This window comes from Oryctolagus cuniculus, chromosome 4 (assembly GCF_051225735.1).
Source record: "Oryctolagus cuniculus isolate XC-2025 breed Fujian yellow rabbit chromosome 4, ASM5122573v1, whole genome shotgun sequence".
Lineage (NCBI taxonomy): Eukaryota > Metazoa > Chordata > Mammalia > Lagomorpha > Leporidae > Oryctolagus > Oryctolagus cuniculus.
This window is the reverse complement of record NC_142870.1, coordinates 122,261,012-122,280,784: the sequence shown is the minus strand read 5'-3', so window position 1 is coordinate 122,280,784 and position 19,773 is coordinate 122,261,012. Positions and strand designations below refer to the sequence as shown.

General features: G+C 39.2%; 1 protein-coding gene across 6 annotated transcripts in view; it reads left to right on the top strand.

The window, feature by feature from the left end:
* Positions 1–10,192, top strand: part of RSRC1 (arginine and serine rich coiled-coil 1) — a 447,518-nt gene extending 437,326 nt beyond the window's left edge. For all 6 annotated transcript variants that reach the window (XR_016233240.1, XR_016233241.1, XR_016233238.1 and 3 more), the window contains 2 exons: positions 9,083–9,235; positions 9,860–10,192. Coding sequence is in view for 2 of the 6 variants with exons in the window: in XM_070072602.2 (XP_069928703.2) it covers positions 9,083–9,235; positions 9,860–9,952 (246 nt within the window). In the remaining 4 variants the exon portion in view is untranslated. The remainder of the gene's footprint in view (positions 1–9,082; positions 9,236–9,859) is intronic.
* Positions 10,193–19,773: the final 9,581 nt, after the last annotated feature.

Below are 19,773 nucleotides of genomic sequence, written 5' to 3'. Positions count from 1 at the left end.
GTTTCTTAGCAGTTATTCGATCCTGTTATTGTTGCATCTGGCAGATGACTGCCTGCCTATGTTGGAAAGGCCTGGGGGCCTTTAGTTCTTTTACTTAGAAGCACATTGTAAAACTAATTTTTCCTAACAGAACCACCAGGTGGCAGTGATACTCAAAACCATGTTTGATTATGGCCATGTTGAGGCTTTGTTTTATAGTCAAAATAAACTTTTCTCTGACAGTTTTAATCACTTAAATAAAGAAGAAATCAATATTTCTCCCCTCATATTATTAGCATCCATTTTTAAGTAATAATTTCCATATTTAGATCCTAACCATTGAGAGCTTCACTTTATACAAGTATGTGCTTATGTACTTCTCAAAGAAAATGTTAAGGTATTATGTAGGTAAAACTAGATTGTCTTTGGCAATTGGAATGGTAACTCCACATCATTTCAAGGCAACTCAACATGGACTGCCAGCCTCCTGTCCGGGTCTTATCACAGCATGGCTGAGATACGCAAAATTATACACACATCTTGTCTCTGTAAGGCAACATACACCACCAAAGATTAATGTCCTGGGCCTCAATGAATTGGCATACTTCCCACTTTCCTTTTTGCAGATGTTGAGCTTTACTAGTAAATGTTCTCAGCTTTATGAAGAATCAGTGTAACCTATCACTTAGGGCCATGAGCCTTCTCAAACCAGTGTGTTGTAAACTTACACATGCTTGAGACCTTGGCTTCAAAATATAAGAAGAAAGCTGTCAGATCAATCTAATACATATTTCTTTACATGCATATAAAAATTAATATTTTAATTTCCATGTGTTTCTAAATTTTGTGTTGTTCTTACTGTTGATTTCTAGTTTTATGCCTTTGTGGTCTGAGAAGATATAGAGTATGATTTCAACCTTTTTAAATTTACTGAGACTTTATTTCTGGCCTAATATGTGGCCTATGCTAGAGAATGTTCCATGTGCCAACGAGAAAAATATATATGCTCTTGGGTGAAATGTTCTTAAGACGTGTGTAAGGATCATTTCCTTAAAGTATGGTTCAACCCTGATTTATCTTGTTGATATTCTGTCTGGGTGATATGGCAATTGATGACAGTAGAGTGTTAAAGTCCCCACTATTATTGTACTTGAGTCTGTCTCTCCCTTTAGGTCTAATAATATTTGTTGTATATATCTGAGTGATCTTATGGTAGGGGCAGATATGTTTGTGATTGTTAGATCTTCTTTCTAAATCTATCCATTTATCAACATATAATATCCTCCTTAATTTCATTTTACCGTTTTTGATTTGAAGTCTGGTATGTCTGATATGAGTATAGCTACTGCCACCTGTTTCTGGCTTCCATTTACATGGTATATCTTTTTCCAGCCCTTTATTTTAAGTCTATGTATTTCTTTATCTGTGAAGTAAATTTATTGTAGACAGCATATAGTTGGGTCTTATTTTTTACCCATTCAGCAAACTGTATCTTTTGACTTGGGAATTAAATCTATTTATATTCAAGGTTAATATTGATAGATAAGAAATAACTCCTGTCATTTGGTTGATTGTTCCTGCTCTGTTAGTGAATTTGGTACTGTCATGTGTTTTCATAATGTTTGCTTATAACACAAGACTCCCGTCAGGATTTCTTACAAGGCTAGTCTAGTGGTGATGAATTCTCCCAGGGGTTTTAGCTTTTTTTTTTTTAATATCTTACTTATTTCTGTTTCACTTATAAAGAATAGCTTTGCCAGATAAAATATTATTGATTACAAGTTGGTTTTTTTTCTTCTAACACCTGGAAATATATATATGTATGGTTCCTGTTGAGAAGTCTGTTAGTCTAATTTACTTTCCTTGCTATGTAGCTTGACTTTTTTCTTTCACTGTATTTTGGATTCTCTCCTTTTCCTTATCTTTTGACAATTTGACTGTATTATACCTAGGAGAAAACCTTTTTTTATTGACTTTGTTTGGGGTTCCTTAAGCTTTCTGCATCTGGATGAACATATCTGTTTCAAGAATTGGGAAATTGAAAATTATTATTTGGTTCAACTGGTTCTCAGTGATTTTTTTTCTTCTCTCTCCTTGAGGTATCCTTATCATATAAAATTTGTTCTCTTAATGGTATCCCATATGTCACATAGGCTTTTTTTAGATTCTTTTTCATTTTCTCTCTTTCTCTCTTTTTCTTTTATCTGACTGTACCACTTCAAAAGTCTTGTCCTACAGATCACAAATTCTTTCCTACACTTGGTATATTATGCTTTTGAAGCTCTCATTTATATTTTTTATTTCACTGATTGAAGTTATCAGCTCCAACATTCCTATTTGGTTCTTTTTAATTATTTCTCTTAATTGACCTTCTCATCCTGTTATCCATTGTTTTCCTCACTTCTTTACACTATCAATCTCTATTTGAAGAAACTAAAAAGGAAATAAAAAACTTCCTTGAAAAAAAGTGAAAATGAAAACACATATATCAGAACCTGTGAGATACAACAAAAGCAGATTTAGAAAGAAAGTTTATAGCAGTATATTGTTTACTCTGAAAAAATAGAAAGATGTCAAATGAACAATCTAATGATGCATTTCAAATATTTAGAAAAATAAAACAAACCCCAAATTAGCAGGAGATGGAAAATAATAAGAATCAGAGAAATAATCACAGAAATAAATGAAATTGGAAAAAATACAGAAAATAAACAAAATTAAAAGTTGGTTTTTTGAGATGAAAAAAATAGACAAATCTTTAAGCAGACCAACAAGAAAAAAAAAAGAAAAGTCAAATAAATATAATTACAGATGAAAAAGGAGACATTACAACCAATACTACTGAAATACAAAGGATTATAAGAAACTACTGTGGGAAATTGACATCTTTTCATTTTATTGTTTATAGCCCTTGGTGATATTCCTGTGGAACTATGGTCTTTTTACTTTTTACATGCTGAATTCTTTGTTTAGTGGAGCATTAAGCATTTGGTTATAATGTAAATTAAAAATACATTATCTCAAAATAAAAAAGCTAGTACTAAAATAATTATGCTAACAGACTGGAATATGCCAAGGAAATGGGTAAATTCATGGATACATATAACCTACCATGATTAACTCAAGAAGATATAAAGTCTAAACAAAAACAGACCTATAACCAGTAACGAGATTGAAGCAGTAATTAAAAGTCTCTCATCAAAGAAAAGTCCAGGACCTGATGGATTCATTGCTGAATTCTACAAAATACTTAAAGAGGAACTAACCACAATACTTTTTAAATTATTTCAAAGTATTCAAAAGTTTGGAACTCTGCCAAATTCTTTTTACAAGGCCAGCATCACTCTGATACCAAAACCAGACAAAGACACACAACACAAACAGAAAACCACAGACCAATATAGTTACAAAAATGTTCCACAAAATATTAGCAAACCAAATCCAACACTACATCAAAAAGATTCTACATCACTATCAAGTGCATTCATTCCAGAGATGCAAACGTGGTTCAATATTCACAAATCAATAAATGTCGTAAATCACATCAAAAGACTGAAGAACAAAATCTGTATGATCATCTCAATAAATGCAGAGAAAGCACTTGATAAAATTTGACATCCCTTCTTGATAAAACCCCTCTACAAATTAGGTATAGAAGGAACATACCTCAAAATTGTGTAATACTATTATATATGACAAACCAATAGCCAGTGTCATGCTGAAAGGGAAAAGCTGAAAGCATTTCCCCTCAGATCTTGAACAAGACAAGGATGTTCAATTTCACCACTCTTACTTAGTATAGTACAGGAAGTATTAACAAGAGCAATTAAGGAGGAGAAAGAAAGAAAGGGCATCAAAATGTCAAGGGAGGCAAACAAAATCTCCACCTTTGCAGGTGACGTGATGTTGTACATAGAAAATCCTAAACAGTCCACCAAAAAGCTGTTAGAACTGCTAAGTCAATTCACTAATCTTGAGATACAAGCTCAGCATACTAAAAACAGTAGCATTTTTATGTACCAACAATGATCTTGCTGAAAAAGAAATCAGAAAAGCAATCTTGGGGCCAGCACTGTGGCGCAGTGGATTAAAGCCCTGGCCTGCAGTGCCACCATCCCATAAGGATGCCAGTTTGATTCCTGGCTTCTCCACTTCTGATCTAGCTTCCTGCTGATGCACCTGGAAAATCAACGGAGGATGGCCCAGGTCCTTGGGCTTCTGCACCCACCCGGGAGACCTGGAATAAACTCCTGCTCCTGGCTTCAGATCAGCTCAGCTACAGCCTTTGCAACCATCTGGGAAGTGAACCAGCAGATGGAAGCCCTCTCCCTCTCTATCTCTACCTCTCTCTATATCTCTGTCTTTCAAATAAATAAAGTAAATCTGAAAAAAAAAAAAAAGAAAGAAAAGCAGTCTCATTCACAATAACCACAAAAAATCAAATATTTAGGAATAAATTTAGCCAAAGAAGTGAAAGATCTCTACAATGTAAATTGAAAAACAATGATGAAAGTAAACATCAAGGGCACAGAAAAGTAGTAAGATATTCTTTGCTGTTGGATCAGAAAAATTAGTATCACTAAAATGCTTGTATTATCTAAAGTAATCTACAGATTCAGTGTAATCCCTATCAAAATACCAATGACACTGTTAACAGAGTAAGAAAAAACATTCCTAAAATTCATATGAAATCAAAAAAAAAAAAAAAAAAAAAAAAAAAAAACCATGAGAATAGCCAGATCAAACATGAGCAAAACGAAATCGAGCTTGGAAGCATCACGAATACTGGCAGTGACGTGGACAAAGGGGAACTGTTATACACCATTCATGGGAATATAAGTTAGTGTAGCCACTATGAAAAACAGTATGGAGATTCCATTAAAAACTAGAAATGGGGAATAGCATCATGGTATAGCAGCTAAAACCACTGCCTGCAATGCCAGCTTCCCACATGGGCACCAGTTTGTGTCCCAGGTGCTCCACTTCCTATCCAGCTCCCGGGAAAAGCAGGGGAAGGTGGCCCACATGTTTGGGTTCCTGCCACCCACATTGGAGACCCAGATGAAGCTCCTGGCTCCTACCTTAGGCATGACCAAAGGCTGGCTGTTGTAGCTGTCTCAGGAGTGAACCACTGGGTAGAATATATATATATATATATATATATATATATATATATATATATATAGGGGCTGGCGCTGTGGCACAGTGGGTTAATATACATATATATATATATATATATATATATATATATCCTCTCCTTCTTTACCTCCCTCTCTCTGTAACTCTGACTTTCAAAATAAATAAATCTTTTAAGAAACAAAAACTGGAAATGGAGCAGCCATGTTGATCCAACAATTCCACTACTGAGTATGTACCCAAAAGACACAGACTCATCAAAGAGTTGACTCCTTCACCATGTTTATAGCAGCACTGTTCACAGTAGCCAGTATATGGAATCAACTAAGGTGTCCATCAACAGATGAATGGATAAAGAAAATGTGGCATGTGTACACATTGAAATACTATTCATCTAAAAAAAGAATGATTCCTGTCCTTTGTTCGCAGCAAAATAGATGGAACTGGTGGACATCATGTTGAGTAAAACAAGCCAGACAAGAAAGACAGATACCATATTTTCTCCTTTATATTTGGGAGCTAAATTTAAAAAAAAAAAAATCTGAACGCAGAATGTTGATTGCTAGAGGCTGGGAATCCAAAAAGATTTTTGTATTAAAACAATAGAGGAACTTGGGTGTGGTTCATTATTGGTGACAAACATATTAATATGAGATGTTAATAGAGGTCATGGGGTGAGGTATATTTGGGAACTCTTTGTAAAGATTAAGTTTATGGAAAAAAAACTTTACACCAAAATAAATAAAAAGATTTTGAAAAAAGTATTTTGATTAACATTATTAGTAGTTAGCTTTAGTATTCATAAATACCTCCATATTTGAAAACAGTTTATAGAATAGATTTTTCTTATTTTGCTTGACTTCTTAAACATAACTACCCAAATTATCTAGCCTTCAGGGCCTTGTTTTCATGATATAAATCTCTCCTGTAGCTGTAGACCAGCTCTCATCGCCATAAAAATAAATTATTTAATTGAATAAAATACTTCAGATGAAATTTTGAAGGTGGATCTTGACATCATCACCTGCAAAATAGCTCAGAATTTGTTTCCTTTCAACTGTCTGCAGCCACAACCCTAATCCAAGTCATCTCCTCACTTGGTACCTAGGTCGCAGCCCTTCATCAATCATCCTGTTCTTCTTTTTGCATTTCTCAGTACAGAACCTACCTAGCAACCAGAACAATCTTTTTGAGCTTCTGGTGCTGACCAACACGGAATAACTGGTTTCAAATTCATCATCTCATCATAAACAACTAAAGAACAAGAAACATGAGGCTTTATTTTAAGACATCAAACAATAGCCCACACAGGACTGGTGATCTTTGAGAAGGGAAACAAGATGAGTCCCAAAATGTCCAAAGTTTTGCCTGGGAGCAGTTTCCTGCTGCGTTGCTAGGAGGTGATACCCAAGCAGAGTGATGATGTGGCTGAGTTAAAGAAGCAGTGACCCTAGTTCTGGACTGAAGTGTCCCATTGCTTACTGTGCACCTCTGGCCTTTCTGATATTCAGACACACCCAGGTGTTCCCCACCCGAGATCTTTGTAATCAGCCCTCAGTCCAGAGCAATAATCCTGTTCCTCCTCACAGACCTGGCTCCTTCTCATTCTCCAGGTCTTAAATTTCACCTGAGAGACAGTGCTTCTATACACGCCACCAAAAGTAGATCCTCCTCCCCAGTCCCCATCATTCTCTGTGTCAGCACCTTTTTTACTGCTTGAGAGCATGTACTACAATTGGTGATTGTGTATTTATTTTGGTATTTATCTGTTTTTCATCATCTACTGCATTAGCAACATGTAACCTCCACTTGGCACAGAGACCCTATCTATTTTTTCTTCCTGTGTACCCAGTGCTTAACAATTAGGAGTGCTCAGTAAGTACTGGTTAAGTAGATGAGTTTCCAGCTCTAAGATAAATGACTAAGAAAGGAGTAACTAATTCACTCCTATGTCATGCCACACAGATTTTCCCCAGTGATGTCTGTTTTGTTCTTCCTTCAGTGAATAGATATTCCAAGTAGGTATTTCTTTTCAAAAGAAAATGGAAATTGAGGAATAATAAGTTCAGAACCAGTAGATCTAGAAAAACACTACATAGTGGAGTTAACCTCCCTTTCATCTTGGGTGGGTTTTTTATTTTAATTTCTACTTTTAGATTCTAATCCATATCATTTTATCCCTGCAACATTATGCTAATCAGTCACTTTCCTGGCTTTCTGTCTCAGCAAAGAAGATATTGAAGTTTGCCTGAGTAAGCACTATACTGTTGGCTATGTCAAGGCAGGAACAATGCTTTATCAGTCTTCGTGTCCCTAGCACTTAGTGCACTGCATAGTATGTAGTGAACTCTCAGTAAATGGGGAATGAATTGAGTGTCTACAATTTGCCAGATGTTGGAAGAAATCCTGCAGTATTTTTTTCAAAGATATGACATGATTTTTTCTGAACACTTCTATATATTTTTAATATTTTAATTAGCCTTAAGAGATAAACTTTGAGTCCATCAGCTGATGAGTGGATACATAAAATGAGGTAGAGCAATACAATGAAATATTATTTAGCACTAAAAAGGAATGCATTATTGATGCATGCTGCAACAAGGATGAACCTTGAAATCATTATTCAGAATGAAAGAACCAGTCACGTCAGGCCACCTATTGTATGAAATAAAATATCTTTTAAAATTAATATCTAGGGGCTGGCGCTGTGGCACAGTGGGTTAATGCGCTGGCCTGAAGCGCCGGCATTCCCTATGGGCGCTGGTTTTAGTTCCAGCTGCTCCACTTCCAATCCAGTTCTCTACTATGGCCTGGGAAAGCAGTAGAAGATGGCTCATGTCCTTGGGCCCCTGCACCCCCGTGGGAGACCCGGAAGAAGCTCCTGGCTCCTGGCTTCAGATCAGCACAGCTCCAGCCTTTTCAGCCAGTTGGGGAGTGAACCATCAGATGGAAGACCTCTCTCTCTCTCTCTCTCTCTTGACCTCTGTCTCTCTCTGCCTCTCTTTGTGTAACTCTTTCAAATAAATAAAATAAATCTTCTAAAAATATATGTGAAATATCTAGAATAGGAAAACTCACAGAGAGAGTAGATTAGTGGTTGCCTGGGAGTGAAAAGGTTGGGGGAATGGAGAATAGTTCCTCATGGGTATGGGGTGTAGGGGAAGGATGAGGAAAATGTTCTAAAGTTGACTGAAATAGTAGGCGCCCAATTCTGTGAGTATGCTTATTGCCTCTGATTGGAGTATATACTTTGGATGGGTGAGCTGTGTGGTACACACAGCCGAAATTGTGCCGGAGTAAAACTGTATTGAAAAAAAATAAATAAATGAAAAACCCTTGAATTTTCTCTTAATACCTAAAGAGGCTAACTAAATGCTGAATATTTGTTGCAATCTTGGTTTGATTAATATTATTTATTTATTTGAGAAAAAAACAGAGTTTCTACCCACTGTTTCACTCCCCAAATGCACACAAAGAGCTGGGCTGGGCCAGGACCTGGGCTGGAGCCAGGAATGGGGAACACAATCCATGTCTCCCACAAAATTGACAGGAACGCAGTTATTGAGCCATCACCCCTGCCTCATGGGTTCTGCATTGGCAGAAGGCTGGAGTCAGAAATCAAACCCAGGCACTCTGATGTGGGACACAGGTATCTCAACCACTAGCCTAAATGCTTGCCCTGATGAATAGGATTTAGATATGAATAAATATGCATATGTTTCAATAGTGTAGACTCACAAGCACCAGTTTCTTAAGAAAAATATACACATTATAAGAAATGATAAACATTTCTCCTGCATTTTTTTTGTTTTATGAATTATTTCTCATTCAGTAATATGGAACTTTTTGAGATGGATGTCACCTCAAATGAAACTAATCATACAATTGTCATTAAAAATCAGAAATATTATTAAAGAAAAATTCTAATTGTGTATTGTTTAAATTATTGTTATGTTGTGCCTCTCAGTCAGTGGAACCTACTGAAGTGAAACATACGACTTCAACATCAGGACCAGCATCAGTACTTGCTGATCCACCCAGTACTGAAAAAGAAATAGACACTACCAGCATCCCTACTGCAATCAAGTACCAAGATGACAATTCTCTGGCCCACCCAAATGTAAGATTTGAAACCTTAAGAATGTCAGTCAAACTGTAGTTAACTGAAATCAAACTGTCCTTATGTGCTAGCACTCAGACCTGTTAGAGGAAATGGTTTGTATGTTCCTGTTTGCTAAAAGTAGCCTGCTAACCCTCAGCCCTTCAGCTATTATATATATTTGAATCCAGTATAGTCCCACTCATGTTGCATAGCTTGTAGAAGTATTCTTTGTGTGGCTAAGACAAGTGGGCAGAGATTAGTTAAAAAAAAATTGCACTAAGAGTTCTAATCCCAGTTTAACTCTTTTGTTGATTGACTATGAACATGTTGCTAATGTCATATTTGGTGTCTTCCATCAAATGTTGTGATTTCACTGTATCTCTCAGGTCATCAGAAATGAAGCTCACAAACAAAAGTTATAAAATCATTAACCAATGATGTTGATGTCGATCATTTTACTACAAGACTTTCTGTGCAATATTAATCCCAAATAGATGGTCTTCATTTCAAAAGTCATCAAGAGTTAAACAGTATCCAAATCTTGTACTGAGAGATACATTATAAAAAAGCGATTTGTATCATATTAGGTCAAATGCAAGTTAATAGCAGACAATAACATGCTTTCTTTTCCTTTTCTTTCAGTTATTTGTTGACAAAGCTGATGCTGAGGAAAAGTGGTTCAAGAGATTAATTGCACTCCGACAGGAAAGGCTAATGGGCAGTCCAGTGGCTTAAGTAAATACACATGTTGTTGAATTTACAGTACCATTGAAAAGTCAGGTTTTTAAATCCCAATATTAACTTTTTACTCTTAGAAACAATTTAGCAGATGTAATCTCATTTCATTCTTCTCTCTTACAGGCTCAAATATTTGTTGATTTGATTTAAATAAAACATTGCATATAATTAGTGTAAAATGTAAGAAGCATGAAAATGTAATGGTATTAATAAAGTCAAAAAAAGTCAATACTAAAATAAGTGGTACATGGTGTTTCTTATTACAATTTGAAAATGGTCAAGTTCACATTTAAAGATGTATTTTTATTAATTATGCACATTTAAAAATCAAATTTTATGCTATGAGAGTCCATCTTCCATGTATTACAAGACCATTTTTTTTTGGTAACATTTTCTGTTTTTATTTTTTTTTTATTTTTTATTTTGACAGGCAGTGTTAGACAGTGAGAGAGACAGAAAGGTCTTCCTTCTGCTGGTTCACTCCCCAAATGGCCGCTATGGCCAGCACACTGCGCCAATCCAAAGCCAGGAGCCAGGTGCTTCCTCTTGGTCTCCCATGTGGGTGCAGGGCCCAAGCACTTGGGCCATCCTCCACTGCCTTCCCGGGCCACAGCAGAGAGCTGGACTGGAAGAGGAGCAACCAGGACTGTGAGGAGCAACTCGGACTAGACTAAGTTACTGGAATTAAGACTTATTCTATGCATCTGCTCTCCCACAATATGGCGCTGAAAGGGAGTAAACAACTTCTACGCTGTTGCCTCTCACCAACTTGACTGATAAGCTGCAGGAGCTGATCCTGCTCCTGATTGGAGGAGAGCAGCGTGCTCGGCGTGTGGGTAGCAGAGTTGGGATTGGTGAAAGAGGACTATAAAGGAGGAGAGAGACAACATGCACCAGGAACATCAGGATAACATCTGAGCAGCCCCTGAGAGAGCTGGCCGGCGGTGTGCCGCTCCCCTGCGGAAATGGGGAAAGTGGCAGGGGGAGCCGCCCCTCCATGGAGGTGGAGGGGTCGGCAGCCAACCCGGGAAGGACCAGCAGCAAACCCGGGAAGGGCCGAGCAGACAAAAGAACAGCGCAGGGTTTAGTGTCGTTCCTCCGCGAATGGGGGAGCGACACAGGACAGAATCCGGCGTCCCGACCAGGACTAGAACCCGGGGTGCCGGCACCGCAGGTGGAGGATTAGCCTAGTGAGCCGCGGCGCCGGCCATAAGACCATTTTTGATTCCTGTATTTCACCTTACTAGAAATTTTTATCGCAATAAAAAGCACCCTAAATTATCTACCAGAGTAAACATGTTAAACTGTAAAGGAATAGCGTGTTTACTGAAAATTAAATAAATGGATGATTTTTGCTTAAAGATCCATTTGTGCTAGGTGCTTCTTTTTGAAACAGGTCAGCAGATTCCAGCTCATGCTTTAGAAATCACATGTTCATGCTAGACCTAACCAGTTGACCAGACACCATAATGGGGAAGTCATTTTTGAGAAAATTGGTGAGCGTTCTCACTTGAGTCTTAACCAACTGCTGTTCCCTGCAGAAGAAGCAGCTAAGTGTTCTTTTGATAAGGCTCTCAGTGTAGAATACCTTTCTCTGGTAGCAGAATGACAATCAACTATGCATTCTGTACTGAACACCCAGAGATAAAGACTTCAGACTTTGCTTTACAAAACTGATCATCGACAGCTGAGGTGACTGTTTCCCTTTACTATTTTGTTCTGTTTCCCATTCTCGTTCTTGTTGAGCCTATAAGAATACAAGATAAACATGAAAAGTCTTTGGAATAGGATTACCAACATAAAGGACATTTTAATGCTGACTTTTTTGTATTTCTAGACCTACTAAAATTCTAATCTCTGTCAAAAATGAAAAAAATAAAGAACTTAAACTCAGATACAAATGGTATGGAGAATACACCAATGTCAAATACTTGTTTTCATAAACAGATATTTTTTCATTTTAAATAGAAGTTTGTGTACTTTTTGCTTAGCTGTATCCAGTATGAATTCAGGTTTGTGTAGGTTTTAAATAGATATGCAAAATTTAATGGCTTCAAAAAGGTATTACAATTTCTAAAATATTTTATATTTTATTCTTTACATAAGGTATAAACTGTAGAAGTACTATTACTGTCTAAGAATTTGTAATTTAGAACTCAAGGCAAGAATATGGGTTGTTATTTAAGCCACTAGTGATTCTTCACAGAGAGAACCTAGACTAGGCAGTTTTCTTTTAATTAATTTATTTTATTTTGTTTGAAAGGCTGAAAAACAGAGAAATAGATTGAGAGATCTTCTATCCACTGGTTCACTCCCTAGGCTACACTCAACAGCCAGGGTGGGGCCAGGCCAAGGTCAAGAACCTGACACTCTTTCCAGGTCTCCCGCATGGATGCCAGGGACCCTTCCCAGGTGCACATTAGCAGGAAGCTGTATCAGAAGCAAAGTAGCTGGCACTGGAACCAGGAACAATATGAGTCCCGGGTGTTCCACACAGTGATTTTAGATGCTGTAGCACATTCTTGACCCACTGTTTTTCTCAGTGTGCCTAATGGTCCTCATTTCTAAAATAGTGAAAATATTATTCTCAGCTAGCTACTTTTTAAAAAATTATTTATTTTTATTGTTTATTTCAAGGGCAGACAGAGAGAGACAGATGAAGAGAAATCTTCTATCCATTGGTTTACTCCCCAGTTGCCTGCAACAGCCAAAGCTGAGCCAGGCCCAAGCCAGAAGCCAGGAACTCAATCCAGGACTCCCATGGGGGTGGCAGAGACCCAAGTACTTGAGCCATCACTTGCTGTTTTACCGTGTGTGAAGCAAGTAGCAAGACTCCAAACAGGCAGGAAGCCAAGTAGCGGGACTCCAAACAAGCAGTCGGATATGGGAGGCTGCTTTCCCAAGCAGTGACTTAACCAGCATGACAAACATCCACCCTGTCGCCTGCTTTAATTACTCTCAACACCAATATTTCTCTGTGTCCACTATCCTGAATACAGATGCTCTAATTGCAATAGATTCATATTTAAAGCTAAATTTTTTTATAGATAATAGAAAAATTGAAGGTTTTTTTACTAATGAGATTCCTTAGTTCCTGCAGAAATTCAGTTACTACATCCCTCTCTTCTGCTTCCCAACATGATCCATTGTGATATATTATTAACTTTGTTTACCTGTACTCCCATTTAAGACCACACTATTACCACACAAGCCAAATCAAATTTAATGAGAAAGGCTTCAAAAAAAAAAAAATACTATCGAACATATCACAAAACTCAAGCTAGGTGACGCATCCTGACCTTCTTTAATATCCTAATGTAATGAGTCTATAAAACAGAGCAATCTCTTTCATGTCACTTAATTAATGATAACAATTTAAGCTTACACGAAGCTGTAGTGTTTGTTGAAACAAAATGATAGATACTCATAATACAAGTTGGGTTTTTATTTCTGACTGCTGAGTGCATTCTCAGGGAAAATGGAATAAGACATTATTGTGGCACTCTGTAGTTAGGAGGAAGCAGACAGGTAAAGATATGAGGTCAGAACACTTTGAGTCACTCTCCTGCTTTGCTTCAGCATCCTAGCCTGTGGAATAAGGATGCTAGTAACTGACTTGCCTGCTTTGAGTTTTCAGTGAGATGACACAAAAGAAGGCCTGTCAAAGAAAAATACCCTGTTGGGGCCAGTGCAGTGGCATAGTGGATAAAGCCGCTGCCTGCAGCACTGGCATCCCATTTGGCACTAGTTCAAGTCCTGGCTGCTCCACTTCCAATCCAGCTCCCTGCTAATGTGCCTGCATCCATGTGGGAGACCTGGAAGAAGCTGCTGGCTCCTAGCTTTGGATTGGCCCTCCTCCATCCATTGCAGCTATTTAGGGAGTGAACCAACAGATGGAAGATATTGCTCTCTCCCCCACCTCTCTGTCTCTCTCTGTGTAACTCTGCCTTTCAAATAAATAAGTAAATCTTAAAAAAAAAAAAAAGAAGAATGCCCTGTTTATGCCAAGGGAACATTTTTAGCACAGTAGACATCTTAATGAAATATGGAACAAATAGTTGCATTGTTTGAAAAGCTATACTCCAGCTTCAGCGTACTTAGTGTGTTCCTGATGTGTCTCCATGTCAAGGCTATAGAAACCCTACCAACTCAACAGGTAGGGATGCACTATCTACTAACTTGAGGAAACAGAGGTGTACTTATCCATTTATTCATTAACAGTATCTTGAGTGCCTGGATTATGCTGACCACAGAAAGGGGGGCTTGGATACACTGGTAAATCCAGTGGGAATCCTGCCCTCAAGATGCTTGGTTACAAAGCCCAGACCTGTAGATGATGTAAGAGGTATAGCATCTAGCAGCAGAGGAGAGGACTTCATTGTGAAGAATAGAGAAATAACTCAGAAAGCTTCATGAAAGAAATCACAGATTAAGAAGGCTTGCCTACGGCCATGCCACCATGAACACACCGATCTCGTCTGATCTCGGAAGCTAAGCAGGGTTGGGTCTGGTTAGTACTTGGATAGGAGAAAGCTTAAGCTTCAGGCATTCACAGTCACCCACTTGTATCTTCTACAGTAAAAGACTGGTGGCCGGCGCCGCGGCTCACTAGGCTAATCCTCCGCCTTGTGGCGCCGGCACACCGGGTTCTAGTCCTGGTCGGGGCGCTGGATTCTGTCCTGGTTGCCCCTCTTCCAGGCCAGCTCTCTGCTGTGGCCAGGGAGTGCAGTGGAGGATGGCCCAAGTGCTTGGGCCCTGCACCCCATGGGAGACCAGGAGAAGTACCTGGCTCCCGCCATCGGATCAGTGCGGTGCGCCAGCCGCAGCACGCTGGCCACGGCGGCCACTGCCATCGGATCAGTGCGGTGCGCCAGCCGCAGCACGCTGGCCACGGCGGCCATTGGAGGGTGAGCCAACGGCAAAGGAAGACCTTTCTCTCTGTCTCTCTCTCTCACTGTCCACTCTGCCTGTCAAAAAAAAAAAAAAAAAAAAAAAAGACTGGCAACTGCTATAGTTCCAACCTAAGGACAGAGTCCCTGCATAGAAGACCCAAATAACCCTGTCCTCCCAATCTTATAAAAGGTGGGGGCAAAATTTTAGGTTCCTGGTCCCCCTCTTGACCCCTCCATTTCTTTCAGTAGAGAATCAGCTGGATGAGACAAGTCTTCATTTAGCTATGAGAGTCAATAGTCTCGCATTACTGCCACTTCTCAGCCAAGACAGCATGATGTTCTGCAGTGGTAGCTAAAGGGACTGTCATTGCCCCTAAGAAAAAATTCTGCCTGTAACGGCCCACATAGCCATGTGTACCAGTGTGTGCTCCTTGATTTTCTGTGTTTTTCTATTCCATACTGTTACAGAAAATACCATTTTGGACCTAAGAGAGCCAATTCATCTGCCTATGGTTAGGTTCTTCCCCAAATATTCCTTAGGTTTGAGCATCAAGTAAAAATCTCAGCAAGTAAGATAATGACAAAAGCTAGAAATGAAACATGTACATTTTTAGTTCCTATAGTATGGATGATTTGATTCTGGAGTGCTTACACCCATGTTTCTTTCCTTTACCTACCCCAAAATTCCTTTTGAGTGTTGAAAAAAAGACTTTAAACCAGCTCTTGGCCATTGCCCAATTGATAGTGCTTGGATTATTTAAACATTGTTTAAATGCCGTCCTGCAAGCTTTACTTCTTGGAACTCCTTTATGGAATAATGGAAAAGTAAGAAAGCTGACAAAGTTGTTTGGATATCATGGAGAAGTACAGAGTATGTGCTGCCTCCTCTATTGCATTAGGGACTCACAGAAGGGCTAGAGTTTCAGTTCGGATCTTATTAGTGCTACACCTGCCTGGGCTTTCTTTTGGTCTAATTTTCTTCTTGTGTAAGTATTCCAAATGATGTGGACATAGCCATGGAGAGTCCACCTGCCTGGCACCTATGATTGCTCTCCTTCCAAAGCAATAGGTGAATTTTCAAGAAATAAAGGCTGACAATCTAATAAGACAACACTTTAAACTCAACAAGGTACTGTTTTATTTTTAGGTCTCAGGAGGAATGGCAAAATGATCTCGCTGTGGTTCTCTAAGAGTGATGAACTGAATTGACCCTCTCTTAGCATCTTGTAACTCAGTACTCGGGCTTTAATCCCGTAGTATAAGAGAAACCCACTGTCATGCAGGCTCCTTCATAATATTTTTTAAATGAGCTGCTAAACTCTTATGTCTTGAGTCTATGTATGTTCTGAGAAAAATGTTATAAACTTAAAATGGAATTGAACAAGGTAAATAATTTAAAAATATTTTCCACCTATCTGCACAATATTGAAAGCATTGAAGAATGGATAGGTGTTTAAAACAAATTCTGAAACGGTGGTAGCTCCTCTCCTTCCTTTTTCTGCTATAGTAAGCCTAGCTGAGCTGGAGAAAACAAGGTATACAATAAGTAATATACTAACAGTTTGAAAAAAGAAATTTTCTCCAAAATACTGTATATTTGAATCAGCTGCAATCTAATTATGTAAAATGAAATTGAATTATCTTCCAGACTAATCTCTGATAAATATACATCTCTCCATGTTTGAATTGTTTCATAAGAAAAATTTGTATTTCCCCACCAAGGGCCATAAGCAACAGTCCAAGCCCTGTTGAACTTTCAAGTTGAAACTCTTTTTCACATTAATACTGGTTGTCCTACACCCTTGTGTTTCAAAAGTCACGAATCTTTTTCACAAAAATGGAACTTCCCTTTATAATTCACATTAACAGAAAACGACAGGTAAATGGAAATCAAATATGCTTTTCTTGCTCTAATAACTGTGTGATATAATTTCAATTAATTTCTAACTCTTGCACAGATTTTTACACAGACCTTGGAGATCTTTGAAAGTAAGAGTTATATGAGTTTTGCAGTTTTTCTCTTACTTTTTGAACAATCTGTTTTGGGGACTGGCTGATTGGTGGAGCGGGTTGAACTGGCCTACAAAGCCAGCATCCTATATGAGCCCTGGTTCAAGTTCTGGCTGCTCTACTTCTGATCCAGCTCCCTGCTAATGTGTCTGAGAAAGCAGCAGAAGACAGCCCAAGTACCTGGGCCCCTGCTACGCACATGGGAGGCCCAGGTCAAGTTCCAGGCTCCTGGCTGCGGCCTGAGCCAGTATGGCTGTTGGAGCCATTTGAGGAGTAAACCTGCAGATGAACAAGCTCTCTTTCCCTCTCTCTTTGTAACTGTTTTTCAAATAAGTAAATAAAAATCTATTTTGGAATTACCACTGTCTGTGACAGAAATCTGAAAGACAGCTTTGAAATACATTTGAAACTTTGATAGAATAAAAGTTTTAAAAACTCAACATTTAAATGTCAGTGGGGATTTAAATACTGGATTCCAATTCAGATATGTAATTTGTGAATTAAATAGGATCAGTCACCATTTTACTAAACTACTCTTTCTGCTAGGTACCTCAGATTTTTCTCAAGATTCATTTATGCATTTTTTTCTATACCTTGATAGTTTAAATATTCTAACTGGCCCCTGTAGTTTATTAAATCTACTCATTTGCTAGTCCTGTGTAGATAGAGGACACAGCCTGATAAAAGGAATTAAGTAGAAGTTATATGCCAGATTAAGCTTTCTCTTGTATCTTCCACATTTTTATGGTTTTTTTTTTCCATTGAAAAATACAAAAAATCACAGAAGGAAAGGCTTACCCGTGAGCAGCCAGATTTTAAATGTGAAGAGTCCATCTGCCTCGCCTACCCAGAGGTGACGTTAGGAGCATGGGTGCCTCAATGATTGTGTCTGTGCAGAGATGTTTACACGCAGGCGTGCTTCTCTGACCACAGAGACATCGGGGTCTGAGGAAAACGGACTGGTCTGCGGGTCACTTTTCCCTGGGTAACTCTCCCAAGCAGTACCTCTCTATGCCTCATGGCTTTTAGTGGCTACATGAATTCCTAAAGGGGAATATGCTGACCCACAGGGTATGCATCTTTCACATTTAAATGTGTAAACAGTAAATGAACAGCAACAAACAATAAGCTTTCAGTAGTTGATTTCATACAAATTAAGATTTCATCAGTATCTTCAAAGCGCATAAAAGCTAAAGTCGTTTTGTAACTAGGATAACTAAGAAAGCAAATGCCCTCCACTGCTGTTTCACAATCTTTCTTCCCTCTTGTTTCCCTGCAGCTTCCCAGGAGGCTGACCTTTATAGACTGCATTCCCCAGTTTCCCTTGCTGCCTGGCTCTGATTGCATTCAGCCAACAGGAGGCTCTGGCAGGAAATCACAGGGAAGGAGGGACAACTTCCCAGGCCAAGTTTCAAGTATGCCTGGTTTCCTAAGGCACAGGTTTTTGTTGTTGTTGTTGTTGTTGTTGTTTTTTAAGATTATTTGTTTGAGGCAAAGTTACAGAGAGAGAGTGAGAGAGAGAGAGAGAGAGAGAGAGATCTTCCAATGGCCGGAGCTGGGCCGATCCTGAGCTAGGAGCTGCTTTCTGGTATCCTGGGCACTTAGATCAACTCTGCTGTTTTCCCAGGCCATTAGCAGAGAGCTGGATCGGAAGTGGAACAGCCAGGATTCAAATTGGCGCCCATGTGGATGCTGGCACCACAGGTAGAGCCTCAACCCACTATACCGCACTGCCGGCTACAAAGCCACAGCTCTTGGAGGGTAGCCCTCTCCCTCCCCGTGTTATATCAACAGCACCCTCTTGACCTTCAGACCTAGGGACTCAGCAGTTTCCTGTAGCAACTACTCCCTGATGCAGCTCCTAGCTAATGCACCTGGAAGGCAACAGATGATGGCCTACGTGCCTGGGTTGCCCAGTACCCATTTGGGAGACCAGCTGGATTTACTGGCTTTTAGCTTCAGCCTGGCCCAGCCCTAGATGTTGTAGACATTTGGAGAGAATCAGTAGAAAAAGGTTCTCTCTCTCTCTCTCTCTCTCTCTCTCTCTCTCTCTCTCCCTTTCAAATAAATAAGTGAATCTTTTTAAAATAAGTTAATCTATTTTTTGAAAACCATGTCTGAAAATTCTTTGTGGCTTCTAACAATAGGGGTGAATGTCTGTGTCCTCTTAGTTGAATGTGGGTCAGTCTCTGACTTGCTTATAACCAACAGAAATGCAGTGAAACAGGTACGGTGGAACTTCTAAAGCTAGTTCTGGAAGGCTGGTGCCTGAATCTCTTGGCATGCTCGCCCACTGCACCTCTGCATGATCACGTGCTTTGGAGTTGCCACGTTGTGAGAAAACCTGGGCACTACGTAGAGTCCCCACACTGGTGTTCTAGTTAAAAGCCCAACCACCAGCATGAACCACAGGCATGTGAGTGAAGCTTCCTCCAGCGGTAGTCTTCTAGGGGTAAGTCGCTCTGCAAATATGTCGTCTTTATTGTCCTGCACAGATCCCTACCCACAGAATCCATGAAGATACTAGAATTGCTCTTTCACATCACATTTTGGTGTGGTTTAAACAAGGCAATAATAATCAAAACACCAACTGTACTGAGTCACAGAAAACCTGGCTGAACCACATACTGCTGAATCCTGATATGTAGATGAAGACTCGCTTGGAGCTGGGTGATTGCTCAGAGAGGCTGCCTAGCATGGCACTGTGGTCAGACCATGGAGTGGAGATTCCGTGCTGGCAAGCTGCCTCCTGAGCCTGTTTCATTTTCTAATAAACAGGAAGTGTCAGGTTTTCTCATCCGGAATTCCAGTGTGGATTAAAATTGACATGCAAAACTGCACAATTTGGGCCAGCATCATGGCACAGTGGGCTAAGCCACCACCTGCTATGCCAACATCCCATATGGGTTCTGGTTC